Genomic DNA, 19998 nt, shown 5'->3' on the forward strand with positions numbered 1-19998 from the left:
CGCGTTTCATGAACCTCGACATGTTGTAAAAATCAGCGTATTTCAACGCCACCCGTGCATTTTATATGACGTTGGTGTCCAAAATGTGAAATCGCAATGTCACTTTTATACGGAAAGTATCACACACATTTCAATATCTGTGTATGAACCAGGGCCGGATTTACCATAGGGCCAGATGGGCCCGGGCCCAGGGCCCCCAAAATTGCCCTGTGCAGTGTGCATCTTCCATTTTAGCCGAAAAATACCATGTTTTGGGCCAAAATAGCCTACAAAAATTGCAAAATTTTGCGCGCTTCGCGCGCACTGGCCTGTTATAATAGCAAAATTTAGCTTCAATCGGGCCAAAATAGTCTAAAATCAAAGTTTTTTCGCGCGCTTCGCGCATATGTCCCAGTAAAATCTAAAAACTTGGCCACTTGAGTGCACTTGCCTTTCTCACGGTGCGTTTGGGGCCTCCAAATTTTGGCCTGGTCCAGGGCCCCAAAAAAGGTAAATCCGGCCCTGGTATGAACATCGCGTATAGTTCATTATCCTTGACTGTCTCTAACATATTGTAAAATGGACAAATTTCGTGCATTTCCAATGTCTCCCACTTTCATTTTGAACGTGGAAATCGTCAAAACTAGCTAAATACGCTACATCGCTTCAATACAGGAGAGTGCTTTTGAATACATCGACGGGCGTACGATCACGGCGTTTGGAAATCGCAATCTCTTTAATTTAATGTAGTAAACGCCAAATTTCATGAAATATATGTATAATGGCCTTCTATATCAAAAAAAAATGATCACTACTGTACAGTAAGACAGAAAGTCATTATTGGGTCACAACATTTCGGACTATTCAGGCGGACTTGCTTACTTTGTTTGCTATAAATTTTAAGGTAACCCCTTTCCTCTTACATACATACATATAAGAGCTTATATAGCGCTATTACAAAAAGATCAAATCACTAAGTAAAACACTGTAAAAACAAGAGAATGAACAAAAGCAAAAAGTCAAAAAGGATAATAATGAATCTGAAGAGATTTTTTAAATGTTGCCACCGAGGTTGTCTCCCTGATGGTACGCGGGAGGCAGTTCCATATTTTAATACACTGGACGCACAGACAGTGTTTGAATTTGATTCGATCTCTTACTGGCAGCCAGTGAAGGTTATGCATCAATGGTGTGGGGCTGGTGGAATAGAATATGCTTTGTGTTCGAGGGACTGCAAACGATCATGGTCTTTCGTTTTTGCTCCATAGAGGATAGCACTCCCGGTGTCAAGGCGTGATATCCAGAGAGCTTGCACAACTGCGTGTTTTGTGATCTAGAAATCGACGAATACGGCGAATATTACGGAGCTGGTAATTGATTGAAGAAATCATGCTATTATTATCGTCACAACACTATAATGTGAGGAGTCATTGCAGCGAGAGTCAAACCAGGTGGTATGCGCTGTGCATTCTCTAAATTCAGTAAATTTCCATTGTCAACCGTGTAATTAAATGGGATTATTTTGAAATTTTAAAACGCTTGAAATATCACAAACAAATAGGCCTATGTTAATAAATAATATAAATGCAAGCTAAAACCGTTGGGGTTCGATAATGAACCCCACAAAACTAACCGAATATATGGAAAATACCATACAGCCGAGCGGTTTTGCCGGCTCTCTCCGACCATCATGCCACTCGCCGCCTGAGTCAAACACTGTGCCCACATTATCAGATGGTTTAATGATGCTGTCTCCCACTTTAGGTTGCAATGGCGGAAGTTTAGTTTACTAAGACCTTGAGTACCGGCTATGAAGAATTCAGTTTTATTGTTGTTAAGTTTCAACTTGTTCACACAACTTTTTTGATTTTTAAGTTCTGAGATACAAGATTCAAGATGTCAAGCTCCATCTTGTGAGCGTTAAGATCCCTAGGATTGAACGATATGTAAAGTTGCGTATCATGCGCAAATTCATAGTAGCTGAGTCCGTGATTATGTATAATCTCACCGATGGGCAATGTACAGATGATGAACATGAGTGGACCGATAACCGAGTCTTGCGGGATACCGTAGTCAAGTGAACGCTTGTCGGAGAAGAAACCGTCGATGTGGACTTGTGTGGTTCTACAGGTGAGGTATGAGCGTATCAACTATAATACAGTACCAGAAATCCCTAATCTATGTTCTAGGCGGGACAGTAGCACATCATGGTCAATGGTGTCAAATACTGCAGACAGATCAAGAAGGACTAAATAAAACTACTTCTCCTCTGTCTACAGCACCCAACATTTCACCCTTGACCCTGATTAGCGTAGTCTCCGTACTCCTATTGGAAGCGTAAGCAGATTGATTCACCCAGATTATTCACATGAATATACTCAGTAATCTGTCTACACACAATTTTCTCAATTAGTTTAGAAAGAAACTTTATGTTTCTTAAATTAGTTTAGAAACAAACTTTATGTTTCTTAAACTAAATCAATTTAAGTGAAAAATATCCTACTCTAAAATGTTTTGATCATTCCTACAGGGGCACAATAATGTTTCATGGTGATCAACTGGTAATAGACGCATGTACGACATGTGTCTGTGACAATAGTACGGTGAAATGCGACATCAAGAGTTGTCAGCCTGTTTTCTGTGATGATCCTATCACAGGGCCGGAAGAATGTTGTTATCTGTGTCCATACTGTAAGTAAGAATGAGAATTGGCAGCTAAAAGCTGATTATATTTATAAGTGGTATATGTTGTTGTATTGAAACGCCTATTCAGGGATTCCGCAACAATCAAACAATCTATATTCAGACAACCTTAAGAATGTTTGATGCCTGAGGGTGATCATAAACAATAGAGGTTATCCACTTCACTCATGTGTGACTTCTAACAAAAAGCGCTGGTTCCCGCAGTATTCCTCATTCAAACCAATTCAATGCATGACCTCGGAGTTACCTGCATGGCTTTGGCGGGCTATTTTGAAACAGTTATGGTTGCACATGCAGGTACTTCTTTTGATAGGATATGCAACTTATAAAACACGGATAACCTCTATTCATGACAATCCAAATATCTATTCGCCAGCAAAGTGGTTACATAACTCCCTGGTAACTGGATCACGCACCTTTGACATTGGTACTACATGCCATAGACTTTGTGTTGCGATCATTTCCATCGTGGTGCAGAACTCAAAAGCGTGATCCAGTTGACATAGAGATAACAGTAACTGTTAACTTTGATATGACCATGATGGTTTTAATGCTTAATTTTGATTACGTTTTAATGACACGACTTTGAACATTCTGGAAATCCAATCATATATACTTAGTCGACCTCAGATAACCTTTAACAATTTGGCGCACAATTTCCGCGCTTTTTACACCCATTATGTCCATAAAATTTTTAATCTTACAACTTCCTGTCAACTCTCTAATTCATAACTCTAAACTTTTGTCTGTTTGCTTATTTTGTCTTTTAGTACACTACAGTATTTCGAGATCCTAGCATCCTCTTTTTATGACATTTTTCACTAGATATCCACGAAAAAAGCTTATTCCCAAAATTTCAATTGATACCGATTTTGCGTTTGCGAGTTATGCATGATTATGTGTATTACACTGCTCCATAGACCACTGTTGTAATTTCGTTCTGGTATCCCAGAACGAAATTCAAATTTGACGAATTAATCTGCAAGAAATTTTTGGTACATAAACATTTTTTGAGAACAGTGGGGGGATGAGGCTGTGGATCACGAAATGCCCTTTAAAAAGACACAGTTCACGGATCAGGTGTGGGCCTATAGTATATGTTCTAACTTTCCATATCTAATCTACTGTGCACTGATCTTACAATAAATTAGTGATTTGAGCTATGAGGCATAAATGATACCAACATCCTGACTCTGGCTTATATAACTCGTCAGCAAGGAACTCGTTGAAATACAAGCTTTTACAATCAATACCGCTATTATAGGCCTATTCAATTACCATGCAGATATAGCATTTGTCCCAATTAGGGTTCCAATTAAGATAAGCAAACATTACTGGGTAGACAGAGTAGATAACAGGAACAAAGTTTTTGAGTTGGCAGTGTTCAAAAGTAGAATTCATAGTCATTTATCAAATAATATAGGTCCTAAAAACTTTATTTGTGAACGGATTTTCATCGTCGACAAAACAAAATGTATGTTTAATATATTAATTATTTCATTTATAGCAATTTTCTTAGTTTTCATCCATAAATAATCACAGAGTATTATCTATTTACAAAATAACTGTTTATGTTCAGATTGCCAATTAGTCATATTATCAGTAAAGCTGATAAGAGGTCAAATCCAGACTTTGCTCATATTTATATTGTTGTAGTCAAAAACAGGTACTTTGTCTGGTAGTCCCTGGCAACTCAGTCTGCATGTCGCTAAGTCGCAAACATACACGACAGAACCCGACTATGCACGTAAACAACTTTCTAGTATAATAAAATCCGTTTTTGAGTATAATAAAGAAAGTCATGCATTAGCAACATGAAGGAAATACCTATTGCCAACTTGGTAAAATGCATACTCGTAGCCCAATCTTGTACATCATAGCACCCAGTTTGGGTTTGTGGTTTCGAAATAAACATTAGTTCTATCAAATATGAAACGCTAAACCCCAAATCTAGAACAAACAATCATCATATTCAAGATATTTCATCGAAACTGGTGTCAAATTACCCCTAACATGAGAAATATCAAATATGTACTTATTCACAGTGCATTTTTGTATTGTCATGTCCCCCTTCAGAGTTCATGCAGCCAACATCCAATAGAAATATGTACAAGCATAATATTTGAACCATGATTTCATCCGATTCTGAGGTTATAAATTTATGAAATAAATTATTTTCCTATTTGGTTTGCTGAGAGGAGTAATTTAAATTGAATTCGGTGCATTTTGAAAATGTGGCTTCTGTGCATGAGATATTTGACATTTGACCTTATTTATTCTATAACTTCTAAACTAAGCACCCTAGTGCAATAACCCGGGTTGATAACAGATCTAATGTTGGATAGACCTATAGAATTAAAATCTTCATCATATTGAGTCAAAGTAAATATCCTATCCTTATAAATCGTTTTATGGATAATAAAAATCCCATTAAAGGGGGATGGACCGGGACAATGACGATTCCATGTGAAGTGTGCTGATGCATTTGATATAATGCTGTTTATTTTATATTTGTGGATACTAAAATGTTATTGATAAAATAATTGATATTTTAAACATCAGTTTCGTTTTTTTCAACGGGAGAAATCCCATGCAAAATTAAGTTTTTAGGGCATAGTTGTGACATGGGCAATTTATACACGTAGCCTATAAGGCCACATAAAAAAAAGAAACAAGTTTCTCGTCCGGACTTTTTCAAAAAAGGAGGAGGCAGGGCTTTACTATTTACTATTTTTCAATTTTTTGCTATTGTTTCCAAGATGGGCGCCATGCTAAATATGGCTGTTCAATGTATATTTAATCACCGATATTGTGCTATTTGAGTATACTGATGCAATGTATGACAAAACAAATGATTTGTATCATTTTTAGTCCACTTGCTAAGCATGTTTCAAAATTCAGAAACAGTGAAAATGTACATTTGTTCAGCTTGACAATAGGCATATTCCATATACCCAATTTCCTGGTTTATATCGGTTGGAAATCAATGCCGAACTTAAACCGATTCCGAACATTTTTAAAAAATTTTTAAACATTTTTTAAAATCATTTTCCTACCCTTACACAAACTCTAACCCATCCCCAAATATACACCCACCCAAGCCAAACTAACATTTAACCTATTCCAAAACCCTTGCCCTTACCCCCAAAAGGGAATTAGGGGAGAAATTGATTTCACCTGAAAATCAGACCTATATTTAATGTTTTTAAAATGCATGAATATGTTAAATTTTTAATTACTTTATTTTGCATCAATTCATCGAAATTGTTATTTTTATCGCTAACAAAATAAAAGAGAAACCTTTCATATTATTTTGGAAATTTTAAAAATTTTCTAAAATTCTAAAATACCAAAAAAAATACATTCAGGCACAAAAGCTTTTTTCTTCTGGGTAAGAATTTTTTTCTTACATGCAACAGCTTTTTTATTGCACATTAGAAATTTGATAAATAGGTCATCATAATACAAAATGCATGCATGGGCCTATTTATCAAATTTCTAACCTGCAAGAAAAAAGATGTTGCATGTAAGAAAAAAATTCTTACCCAGAAGAAAAAAGCTTTTGCACTTGAATGTATTTTTCAAGTATTTTTAGGATTTTAGAATTTTTTTTAGATTTCCAAAATTATGTGAAAGGTTTCTTCTTCCTATAAATAGCCATAAAAATTGCCATGAGATGAGATGAGGCTAAATAAAGTAATTAAAACTAAGTTTAAAAGCTAAATATAGGTCCGATTTTGGGGTAAAATTCAATTTCACCTCTAATTCCCGTTTGGGGGTTGGGTCAAGGGTGTTTGGCTAGTTGGGCTTGGGTGGGTTTGTATACATGTAGTAAGGTTAGGGGGTGGGTTAGAGTTTGTGTAAGGGTAGGAAAAACAGTTAAAAACTTTTTCAAAAAAAAAAAAAAATTGATTTTTTTTTTTTTTTTTTGATTTTTTTTTTTTGAATAGTAAATAGTAAACAAAAGGAGGCGGTGGCCAAAAAGGAGGCGGGCGGGGACGAGAAACTTGTATTTTATTTTACTTGGCCTAATATTGAACAAATGTACCCCATTTGACATGTACTTATAAATATGTAGGTTAATAAATAAACGATTGTATTATTTTATTTTATTAATTTAATTATTTATTTATTCATTATAAATAAATGACCTTGGTTCAACAAGATTTAAGCGAAACATCTCAGGACATTCATGTGATTCGGCTGGTTAAAAGTAGTTCAAAGGGTAATAAATTGAACTTACTATTTTAAAAATTAATTTTGTCTTTTCAATTAAACATAAAAGCCGGCTTTGAAATTAAGTTTCTCCTATTTTTTCTAGGACTTATAGTATATAAATATAGCTTAATCACATGTGGGTCTAGGCATGTATCTGACAAGCTTGTTGAATGGTCTATGGTTACAGGGTGTCCCAAAGTAACTTAACATTGTAAACTTGCCATAACTTGCGTTGGGTTAATAGTGTTGTTACAAAAATTGCACAGTATGTAGATAATTATTTTAGAAATGTTATAATACCAAACATGCCTATGTGGTCATGACCCTTACAATAAACAATAAACGGAATTTATATAGCGCCTTAGCATAAGTATGAACAAAGCGCTTTACAATGATCTTAAAAGTACAACTTACACTACATCTTAGGCTACAGTAAAATGTACAACTTAATTAAAAATAAAAAACTTAGTTTGGAAACAAATAGGTTTTCAGATTAGATTTAAAAGTGGCCAGACTATGTGAAGTACGAAGTTTTACAGGTAATTTGTTCCAGAGAGCTGGCACAGAATTGCAGAAGGCATTATTCCCATATGTTGTGTAAGTTCTTTTACATTCAAGCAGACTGCCACAGCATGTGATCGTAGGAACATACCATCAGAAAATGTGTGAGATTTTAGGAGATTTTGTATGTACAGTGGTGTTGTTTCATGCCTACTTTTATAAGCGAATGTGAGTAGTTTGTAGGTAATACGCTCATTTACTGGAAGCCAGTGAAGCTCTTTCAGCAGAGGAGTGGTGTGTTCCATACGGTTTGCCTTGAAAACAAGTCTGGCAGCTCTGTTTTGTATCTTTTGTAGTTTTTGTGTGTTTTTACAGTTGTTCCATATAATAAAGAGTTACAATAATCAATTCGAGAAATAACAAGTGAGCGGACAGCATGGTTCCAAGTATCTTTGTCAATATAACAGCGAATGCGTCCTATATTACGACCCTTTGGCATGAAATTAACGGATATCTACCGTACCGTAAAACCCACTTTTATAAACGCAAAAATAAAGTCTCGTCATTTGAGACGTGATAACACGATATAACGTGTAATCGTTTTAAAATCTGTTTTGTTTAATTTTGCTATGTTTGTTTGATTGTTTATTTGTTTGTTTTCAATGGGTAATCTTCATATTGTGTTTTATCTGGATTTTATATGGAAACTGCTTGAGATCTTTTCTGAGGATTCGATGAACAGTTGTACGCGGTACGTTGTTCTCCATGGAAAGTCGACGTACTGATCGTCTTGGGCTTTTCGCCACCGCGCTTCGTATGACATAATATGTTTATGTTTGTAGCCGATCTTGCTTTTCTTCCACGTACTGCCCGAGGTAGATCAGATCCAGTTGATAGGAATTTCTGCACTAGTTGCTAGATTGTATTTCAGCTGGGTGCATAATGTATATTAAAATGTTCCTTAAACTTTGCTTGAGTGAGTTTGTCCGACTTTGTCTCGGCAAAGAACCATACGATCTGAATCCGTTGATCTATAGGAAATTGATCTTCACTTCAACTGTTTTAAAGTTAAGTTTAATATTGTCAATATATCCTATTTATAATCTAAAACAGCAGTCACGCTTACGCTAGACCATGTAATCCATGAATGTTCATACCTAAATGTAGCGTGTGCAGTGAGTGAACCAACTCTATCGTTCAGGGAAGCACATCATTCATGTGCTTGAGAAAAGAACATATGAGCTTGCTTTTGTGGGTTTGATACACACATATGTACAGTCGCACAGTAAGGTCAAGGGGTTATCAATAATGCTGTTTTTGGTATCAGAATAATTCTAAAAGATCAATCAATGTGAATATGTTCTCCATTTTGGTATGAAGTAGGAAATATTTAAGATATGGCAAATTCACAATGTTAAGTTACTTTTGGGACACGCTGTATTAGGTCTAACACTATTTTGTCATGTTTGTTTTAGCATTGTTCCTACATTGCTCTCTTTTAATGCTTGAGGGGGCACCTAACACAATGGTCATTATTATGGGTAGATACTGCCCCAGCTTTTGGACAGCGCAGTTCCCCACAGACCCCTGAATTTGACCAAAACAGTGCACTGAAAGACCCTTAATTTCAGCTCTAAAAGATCCCTAAATTGATCTAATGCGAGCCATTTTGCGAGGACAGAAAATTTTGGAGTTATAAATTAGGGAGTTGACAGAAAATATTAGGATAGGAGTTAATGTTTGGTTTGTTGTTTAAGGGTGCATTTCCCATTATTGGTGGTCTTTTAGATTGTCATGAAACATGGTAGATATAAGGGCGAAAAAGTCAGATTGTCGTGAAACTTTGCTTGATGTGATCACATAAAAGCGCCCACAATTTAAAGACATATCAAGGTCATTATCATAATGTGGTCAATTGAGCATTTGATCACAATTAAGCGCCAAACATATTCAAGGTCATCTGAGGTCTGCTGTTGGATTGTTGGACGGAAATGAAATTTGGTGGGTGTCATCATCTTTCAGCGGGTAAAATTTTCAAGGTTATCTGAGGTCAACTGAATATTCATTAATGTATGCAACCGACTACATTTTCATTGATTTTGAGGCCAATTCATGACCGTTTTCAACCAAATTTCCGCATTACCGTCTTAGTATATTCTTCAATCTCCCGTATGGATTTGGTGATATTTGGATCGAAACTGACAGAGCCTTTGATTAACTCACATACATAGTCACATACAACATTTCCCTATTTATTTACTAGTATTCTGATTTAAATATATATATTTAGCACACATTTTAAGAGTAAATTTGTATTTGTATTTCTTAGTATATCCTTGGTGGTATTTACCAATAAATACCCATATGTCCCATCCGGTTAATTAATTTACACACAAAACAAATTACCAGCATATCAGGCACTTATCAATGCTAAATTATGAAACTTGATCTTCAGCCGTGGCATTGTTTTTTTTAAAGACATTTCTTGTTTATTCCTAGCAATGAGAGGAACAATTTGAGGTATATTACAGCATGATAGAACACAAGGAGCTTATATAGAAAGGAGAGGAAATAGATTACGTAACGCCTATTGTTCCTTTGTGCAAATTTGAGTTACCGAAACGCTATTCATCGAGAGGTAACTTTTGTTCGAGACAAAGAGCTTCCGCCATTAAATCGGTAACTGACCTGACAGCGTATTAACGCTATAATAGGCAGGCTACTGTCAATAAGTGATGAAACGAAAGTCATGTGAAAGCGCCTATTCGAACGAGAGGTACCTTTTGTCCCTATACATCCCAAGGGTGCAATTGAGTAGCCGTATAAGCACAAAAGGCACACATTAGCCGTGGGTGCTTAGTACGTTATCACCCACTGACTTTAGGTGTTTCATTTAAATCAATTGAATGCGTTTGCTGATCGATTGCAAATCAGAATTCAGGCTGACATGTACTGTATATTAAATGGTAATACATTCCCTCATTTCAAATATATAGTTTTGGTTTCTCTTTTGTTCAGAAACCAAAAATCAAGGGATTAAAAAGTAGAGCTGATCTGGTCTGTAATCATAACACTATTATGCTGGGAGGACACAGTATAGGGTATATAACCAGAAGTATACAATAGCCTATTGTGCTAACATAATTATTATCATGATTGATATCGGAAATCTATCCCGCGGACGACAGTTGATGCTCTCTGTCGACGGTAGGTGGCATATTACACTCACGAGTTCTACATGTAGGCCTAGAAATCATATACATGCGCGTATATTGAAGGATGGGGTGGGGTGGGGGATTTGTTTGTTTGTATGAAACATAAACGATGCATGGAGATGATTTGATTATGAATTAGTTTATTATCCCCGGGAAGCACAACCCATACCTCTTTAAGAGGGGGCTCCCCTCCCTATATAACCACATCTTCCCTAAATTACCCCTTTCCCCTCCTCCTCCCCTACATTCGATATCTTCATCTCGAGCTCTCCTCCCCTTCTCTTTCACTTCCAATGCTCTCTCTCATATGTTTCTCTCCCTCCCGGCCCATACCCCCCTTGCCCTCCACCCCCCCCCCCCCCAACACACACACACACACATCACACATCTCTTCTCCCCTCTATCTTCTACTTTTTGCAGTAAAAATTGCTTCAGTAAAAGTCATTAGGTTATTAGGTTATTAGAGGTCATATAATGGCCTTCCATCGATTCTGGTACATGGGATTAAGGACATGAATCGATTTTGTTTATAGCACCTATACAATTACAATAGTTGCCCCTTTGTAATGTCGAATGCAAATATTTCGATGGTCTATATATTTTCACAGTGAAATCAGCTTAGGCTGATTTCGTAGTCTCTTGTCAATGCTTTCAAACTAAATCAATGCTTTCAAATGTAGACTGCTTTGTTCGACTTCTCTGCTCGTGAATATTGCACTGCGAAATTTAAACATTTCTTTTGTATACTTAGATCAGGTAACTCGAAAATCCTGTAATTTTATTTGTCACACCACTTATAAGAAACTGAAACCAAAACCGAAACTACCTGCCACAAATGTTTAGTTTTAAACAAAAGGTAGAAACAATGAGTTCGATATCTTGTGATTCAAGTGGTTAGGCAGGACAATAGGAAACCACGTGACCAAAACCAAAACCAAAACTAAAACTATATATTTGAAATGAGGCATTGTACTAGCTACTTATACATCTAACATACAATCCCTCGTTTCATCTTTTCTGTTTCGGGAGCTCTATTGTTCAGAAACGAAAACTGAAGGGATTAAGTAGGATGGTGTGTAAGTTGACTTCATTGTTACGTTTGGGGCATCACGCTCCTCATTTGAAGAGGTAATAATAGGTGCTGTCAATCACACTTATGTCTGTCAATAAAGGCTGGATAAGTCAATTATATGCAACACTGGCGTCTCAAGTGGGCAATCTTACTCATGTCAGTCATTTGATAGGCCTACATCAGGTCCGAACGCAAATTTGGTGTCATTATGGTCCATATTACTGAGACATTTAAAAAAAGGACCCCTGCCTCTTCTCCTCTCGCTTTCTTCTGTTTCTAGTCTATCTGTCTCTCCCCCTCCACAACTCTCACCTGTGCCATCTTTTAAATTATGTGGATATCTGAATTATATTGGATGTTGTATTTCCTTTACCCTTCTCCCCCTCTCACTGTTTTAGCAGTAGGCCTATGATCAACGTGGAAAAATCAAAATAAACGGAATAAACTCCTCCCTGCTCTGCTCGTCCACTCTCTTCTCTCGATCTCCGCTCCACTCCTCTCCTCTCATCTGCCCCTCTCTTCTCTCGATCTCTTCTCCTCTCTTCTCCTCCACCAGATCATCCCCACTCTCTCAAATATTATACATTTAAAATAGATTTGAGTCTGGCAATTTTGCCTGAAGCAATTATCAGATTACCAATTCCAATGAAAGAAATCCTATTAGTTTCACTTCAACGCACTTCTCTGGTGTTGCATATTACCAAGTTTTAAGGTGTATTTGGGACGAAAATAATTCCCCGTTTAATCGCTACATACTCATAATATGACCGATTTTTGCGCGATTGCACGCCGAACAAGTATACGTAATTCTTGGCAACACTGATTATTATTGATTAATTTATATCAATCATGCATGTATATTTCTACGCTGGGCTATTTTCACAATCTACTCCCGCTTACGCTGGAGTACCTATACACCCAACGCAAGTCAATTGAAGCCGTACAATTTATCGCGAATTTACGACCGTAAAATTTAGACACTTCTTTTGTCTAGATTAGCATCAACCCTCTCATCTCACTTTTTTCATGTCAGAAATTAACATAACTCCCGAAACCGAAACAGAAGTTATCTTCGTTCAACTTTTCTGTAGTCAACAAAAGACTAGAATAAAAGGATTGTTCACACGTACCATGCTAACACTTCAAAATAACAATGAGATCCGAAACCGAAACCGGAAACCGAAACCGAAACAGAAAAGATGAAAGGACCCAATGTACTGGCGTAGGCTTATACAGTCAGCTACCTGCACAACCAATTCTTTTGTTCTGCAAGGCTCACTCAGTCATTTAATGAGGCAATACAAACGATCGAAATTGGTGTTGAAATGAGCAAAATTTTGAGTTACACCTTTTCAGTGTAAAATTTTTTTCTCAGCCAAATGAAAAGCAATAATTTTCATTTTTTCAGTAAATGGCTGGAAAAACTATAATGCTTGATACTGATTTTGTTTTTAAATCCTGGTGTTAAACTTAGGCCTGAAATTCAGTCATTTAGTGTAAGATATTCGATTTTTATAGGCTTCAGCTCGGCCCGCGAGCTTTTTCTTGGATCAACCTTTTAGCTTTTCAAAGTAATATAGTTCGCTAATGAAGGATTTTCCCCAACTTTCTAAAGCACATCACCGTGAGCTATATATCATAGTTTTGTCAGAATTTCCGTTTTGATTTCACCATCTTTCACTGTCGGCTGAAAAATTTCTAAATCAACACGTGAAATCTAAAGGCTAGTACTAGCATTGTGGATCGATATCCCTGGGTTTAATAGGAATACCGGCATGGCTATAGTGTTGCCAGAACTTCAATATAGCAAAGAAATTCCCAGACCTATAGCGCTCCTACTGATCATGTTTAACCAGAACACCCAATTGGGGATTTAATCGCTGGTCGGGCAATTTGCTTTCAATGAAAAATTGACCTGGATAACAACAAAGGAAATATCGACTATTTCAGCTGGTTGCTCTCGAGATAAAAGTACTCACCATTGCCTACTTTTACTTAGTTTGACATTTTCGGACCATGAATGGAAAAAGGGTAAAACAAAAACGGAAATTCTGACAAAACTATAACATATAGACCCACACGATGTGCTTTACAGAGGTGGGAAATATCTTTCTTTAGCAAACTATGTTAGTTTGAGACGCTAAAACATGAATTCCGTAAAAAGCTCGCAGGCGAATTCAAGGCCTATAAAAATCAAAAATATCACACTAAAAGACACAATTTGATGCTTAATTTTAACACCAGGATTTAAACAAAATGTATATTCAAGCACCAAGTTTTTAACTGACATTACTGAAGAAAAAAAAATATTGCTTTATATTTGACCGAGAAAATTAATTTCATAGCAAAAAGGTGTATCTCTGAATTGTGCTGATTTTTACATGTATCGATCGACTTTTAGCGCGACTAAGCATTTCTAAAGAATTGGTTGTCCAGGCGGCAGACTGTATATAGAAGTTGTTTCTCAAATTGACATTTAATTTTATTTCAAGAATGAGATTGGCGTAAACAGTACGTTACCCAAGGGGTGGGGCAGCTCTTCTGTGAGAGGTCTTGGGAGGGGATGAGGGAGGAAGAGACGGAGGAGGGGATATGGAGAATGAAAGGGGGACTGGAGGAAGAGAGAAAGAGGAAGAAATTAAGAGAAATAAATAAATAAATAAATAAATAAATAAATAAATAAATAGAAGCAAATAAATAGAAAGATAAGGAAATGATAGGAATGACAAAGACGTAAGAGGGGATGGAGAAGGGAAGGGAGAAAAGGAGAGGGAGTGATACTTTAGTAAGGAAATAATAAATACAGAGAAAGGAAAAGAAAGGAATGATAAATAAATGTATATGCCTAACAATAATATTATTATAAAAACTAAACACAGCCCCCCCCCACATAGGCCTAACAATAACAGCACTATAGGCAGCCATTCGATGATGTGAATGCCTTTATGCGTTACGTAATTAAAACGCCCAGTTAGATGTACTTCACACCTACCAAGCACAAGTCACCCAATTTCGAAAATTGGACGTTGAATGTACACTCTCATGAATATTGATTGGCAACATTTTCCAATAATGTCAGCGCTCAAATCGGAGACAATTGAACAATAGACCCTTCAGTGCATTGATAGAACAGATATTAAGGGTTCATACCACTAAATCCGCCAGTGAAGCGGTTTCCGGCAAAAGTTTATCACGCCTATAGTCCTTACTTTGCATACAAATTGTGCAAAATCGGTGCAATATTAACAATTTTAGTGTTGAAAATCGTGTTTTACTAGAACTTGTGAATGTGATCTCTACAAATTTGAAAAGAAAACGCAAAAATTTGAGTGATGTTTACGATGATGAGCGCATGAACACATGAGGTCAAAACACGGTTAGCAGTCGGACGTAAACACGGGAAAATCGGGCCTTTTTATATAGCGCAAATTTTCTCAAAAAGTAGACGGAAAATGTTGTGTCATTTTCAGATGTGTTATGAAGAATTTTGTTCTGATTAAGATGATATCAAATATATTTCAAAACTAGAGGTAACTCGACTTATGGCCTAAAACGTGACCCCTATTTTGCACGTAAAGTCTATGGAAGGCTATTTTGTGTTATGTACCCTTAACTTTTGGTCCCATTATGACCTTCAACCCCTCGTGGGAAGTACAGGGTATCTCAATAAAAATAGGCCATGTGAATTGGGGGCTTTAACATAACATAACATAACATAACATAACATAACATAATAGGCATTTATTGAGCGCCCCACAAAGAATGGAGCGCTAATTACAAACGAATACCGTATATACAGATACATGAACCATAAACTAATACAAACAATACAAAGCATAATATACAGGGTGTCCCAAAAAAAAGAGACCCTCATTACGCCCTCTTTTTCTCCTATTTCTGAAAAGTTGATCAAACAAACTGTGGTATGTAAGGAAACCTTGAGTCGTTAGCTTTAATAAACCAAAACAATTATATCAATCGGCTCACAACTTTTGAAGATATGCTCTTTTAAAGAATTGTACCCGTTTTTCACTCTGTCCACGGAGAAGGTTTGGCTACTTCAAAGATTGAAAAGCGAGGAGTACACATACCATGCATGAATATCAAACATTACTCAAAATAACTTTATTTATGGAATGGGCTTTACCGGTGGGTTATGGCAATGGATTTTGTTAATAGTGGCATTAATTTGTGGGTAAAATGGATGCCGAACATTGCCGAATGGGACTTCTTTTGCTTTACTTGTAATTCTCGCTATTCGCAATAAGGGCGCCGCCAACAGATTTGCGATGTAATCGTGATGTATCATGGGAAAAGGTCGACATCAAGTCCGCGCAATACGAATATTACCATGCTATTACATAGGAACACGTGACAATATTTTTTAGTTTGTCAAAATAAAGGTGTTACACGCGAATCGATACTCAATAATACTTAATAATGTGATTTGAAATGTGCACAATTAATTTTTTCTCTATCGATTTGCGTGTAATACCGTTATATTGACAAACTAAAAAATATTGTCACGCGTTCCTATGTAATAGCATGGTAATATTCGTATTGCGCGGACTTGGATGTCGACCTTTTCCCATGATACATCACGATTACATTGCAAACCGCTGGCGGCGCCCTTATTGCGAATAGCGAGAATTACTTATTTTTTCTTGGTTATTTATGCCTTTTTGTTTTATTATGTTTCTTACTTCTTACTTTGTTGTTTCTTGCTTTTTTTTCTTCTTTTTTTTTCTTTATAACGTAAGTTATTTCTCTTTTTAGAATAAAAGGTAGCCCTAAAAGGCTGTTTGGTTTGTCTTTGGTTCTTCTGAAGTGAGTTTACTGTACTGCTCTGTCCTCTACCTGGTTACCTCCTTGGCGAATACAGGTTTCAGCCCTGGTTCTCATTGCATCAATTGCGTTGCGTACCATCCCTGTGCGCCGGATACTTGCGAATGCACAGTAATACGTTTGCGAAGATCTTGGATTTTGCCACAAAGGAAAAAAAATCAAGTGGTGTGAGGTCTGGTGATCGTGCATGAGCCATCCCAACCACTCTGTTTGCTATCCGTGGACAGAGTGAAAAACGGGTACTTTTATTCAAAAGGGCATATCTTCAAAAGTTGTGAGCCGATTGAAATAATTGTTTTGGTTTATTAAAGCTAACGATTAAAGGTTTCTTTACATACCAAAATATATTTAATCAACTTGTCAGAAATAGGAGAAAAAGAGGGCGCAATGAGGGGTCTCTTTTTTTTTGGACACCCTGTATGTCATGACAATTGGATAAGAGCATGATAAAAACTACTTGAACAGGTATTTTTTCAGATTTGCTTTGAAAAGCTGGAGTGTACCAGCTTCCCTAATGTCACGAGGTAGATTGTTCCATATCTTGGGTGCACATGATTCAAATGAATGATCACCGGTACGTGTCTTGGTTTTTGGTTGAGATAGAAGTGTTTTGTCCTTTGACGAACGAGTGGCATAAACAGATGTTTTAACCGAGATCAGTTTTGAGAGGTCTGGGGTTCGAGTCCCCGCACAGGCAGGTATGTCCGGAGTTTTTACTCTGGTATATCTGCCTATGCATGTAATGTTTCCATAATTCCATTTGTAAATTCATGTTTAATTGTGCTAGTGTGCGATACGTAATTCTTCTTTCCCCTGTTTATTGATATATTAAGAATACGATTAAGCATCATTAATTTGATCTCGTGCGCTAGTTTGTAATGTTTGAATGTTTCCATGTTCCAGTGTATGATGCGTAGGCCTCTTCCCTTGTTTGCATGAAGGGTGTATTTCTTTTAAAATCCTGTATTGGTGGTACCTTTCAGATAAACAAAATCATGCTTATTTGTTGTTAAATGCGCTAAATTCCTGTATAGGAGTTTTTATTGGCTCAAACGGGTAAATCCTAATAAGGCTATGTTTTGCAAATCTCTAGTCGCGTATCAACTAGCGTTTTTGACCTCCTAAATTCCATGACATTCCATCTTGAAAAAGAACCTTTTTTCGTGTTTTTCTTGTCACACATGTGTATACTATGAAACTTAAGTAACTCCCATGGCCCTGTTGTTACTTTTAAATGTTTGAACAATATTTTTAGAAGATATACTTTCACATATTTTTAAAAGATAAACTTTCACATACTAGTATATGAAAGGTATGAAACATATTCTTTGAGAGATTAATTGATTGGTTGATTTTGAACTCGTACCCAGCAAGACTGAAAGGTCGCTTCATTTCTTTTTGTCCAAAACTGTAATGCAACACAGTAGTGTTTAATGTGTATTGCCCCTTTGGAACGGTCCAAAAATGGGTCTATTTGTATAATCCCAATTATCTCAGTGACGCGTGAACGGATTTTGATAATTTGTGCACCATTTTAAAGACAAAAAGTGCCGACATTTCAAGTTAACTCCCCCAATCCACAGGGCCTATTTTTATATATTGATTTATTGATCAAATATTGGTTTTCCCTCGTTTTTGACTGTAACTCCACAACTGTTGTCTATGCTGAAATAAAATTTCCAGTGCAGTAGTTGTAGTCCTTAATAATATACATATCTTACTTGTCCCCAATGCGCTATAATTTGTGAGAAAAGTGCAAAAATAGGCACAAAATTGGGCAGGGGTGTAGTACCCCCTTAATTAAAAACAACGTGTGATGTGGTCACAGCAACAGCAACGCCTTCAATTTTCCTGTAATTCCTACTTTTTGCCAAAATTGTAATGTCCAGTAGCTTCCAATGGTGTACTATAAGAGTGTGAGAGGCCCGGGGTGAGAGGTTCCCAGCAAACACAAAAACGTTTTTAAAACGTTTTAAATAAGTTATATTTTGGGTTTTGGTTTAGGTAAAAACGTTTTAATAACATTAAAATGTCGGGTTATATAAAGGTCATGAAATCGTTTTAAAACGTTTTGTATGAAAACACACTACAACAATATTTTTAAAATGTTTTGAAATGTCATTGTAAACTATTTTTGCAAACATTTTTGGCCAAATATTTTGTCAACACTTAAATAACATTATGTTAAAATATTTGCACCCAGCAAACACAGAAATGTTCTTAAAATGTTTTTAACAAAACGTTTTAATAACATTTAAATGTCGGGTTATATAAAGGTCGTTAAAACATTTTAAAAACGTTATTGTAAATATTTTGGGCAAACATTTTTTGCAAAATATTTTTTCAACCCCAAAATAACATTCTGTTTAGAATGATTTGTACCAAGTTTTCAAAAATATTTTTCGAATGTTATTAAAACGTTTTTATACCCTTTATATAACCCGACATTTAAATGTTTTCTGTAAAACATTTGTGTTTGCTGTGCAGTAAATTACCAACAAATGTTATTTAATGTTATGAAAACGTTTTATACCATTAATGTACCCTTTATATAACCCGACATTTAAACGTTTTCTGACAACCTTTTATAACCTTTTGCGAATGACGTCGAAAACGTTTTGTGTTTGCTGGGTTACTAGTCTGTTTCATACAACTGGGACAGACATGGTTGTCAAGGTGATAGAAAGTGTCTTGGGCCACATGTGGTTCCGTTGTGAATACTCTCAATCATTTGGGAATGAATAATTCTTGTCAATCTGTCTCGTTGAATTAATTCATTCTCTAAACTAATAGGCCACTCCTAAAGCCATATTGCAACATTTCAATAAGAAATAGAATTGTATTTTTGTTCATAAAGTGTTAGTTTTCACTGCCAGATATGTCCTCTTTTAATTTTGACCCAAACAGATGTGGCAATACAAAGAAAATCGCTATATAAATACCAGTGCATATTAATATGTTGCCAATGCGAGCCACTCCTTCGAACGTGACTCGGTTGGTTCTTTTGATATGTTCATGACTTAGGCCTGACGCAACCTCTCTGGATATCCCTGGTATAAGCTATATAGTATACTAAGGGGCTGTGCAATAATTATGAGCCCTGGGGGAGAGTAATATTGGGGGCGAGCAAGAAAGTTTTGGCGAGACGAAAGGGGGGGGCAAGCGATTTTTGGTCAGCCGAGAGGAGGGGGGGGGGGGGTAGTACAGGAGCAGCAACCTCAAAAAAATGACTTCGTTCACCCTCCACTACATACAAGGTTTGACACCATAGGTAGTTAGTATGGACCCTCTAGATCACTGCTAGGTAGGTAGTGGACTCAAATTGTGGTATCACTTTTTTTTTACAGGTCATTTTATGTGTGGACGTATAATCGCATAAAATCACAAAAAATAGGACAAAATTAAGGGGTAGGGGAGATATAAATTCTCATAACTCAACTTTTACTCATAATAATGAATTTATTT

General features: G+C 36.4%; 1 protein-coding gene across 1 annotated transcript in view; it reads left to right on the forward strand.

Annotated features, from left to right (window-relative positions):
- LOC140156244 (uncharacterized) overlaps window positions 1–19998 on the forward strand; it is a 78471-nt gene that overhangs the window by 36125 nt on the left and 22348 nt on the right. The window contains exon 3 of the mRNA XM_072179240.1: window positions 2510–2670. Within this exon, the coding sequence (XP_072035341.1) occupies window positions 2510–2670 (161 nt within the window). The remainder of the gene's footprint in view (window positions 1–2509; window positions 2671–19998) is intronic.

The sequence above is a fragment of the Amphiura filiformis genome, chromosome 7 (assembly GCF_039555335.1).
Source record: "Amphiura filiformis chromosome 7, Afil_fr2py, whole genome shotgun sequence".
Taxonomy (NCBI): Eukaryota; Metazoa; Echinodermata; class Ophiuroidea; order Amphilepidida; family Amphiuridae; genus Amphiura; species Amphiura filiformis.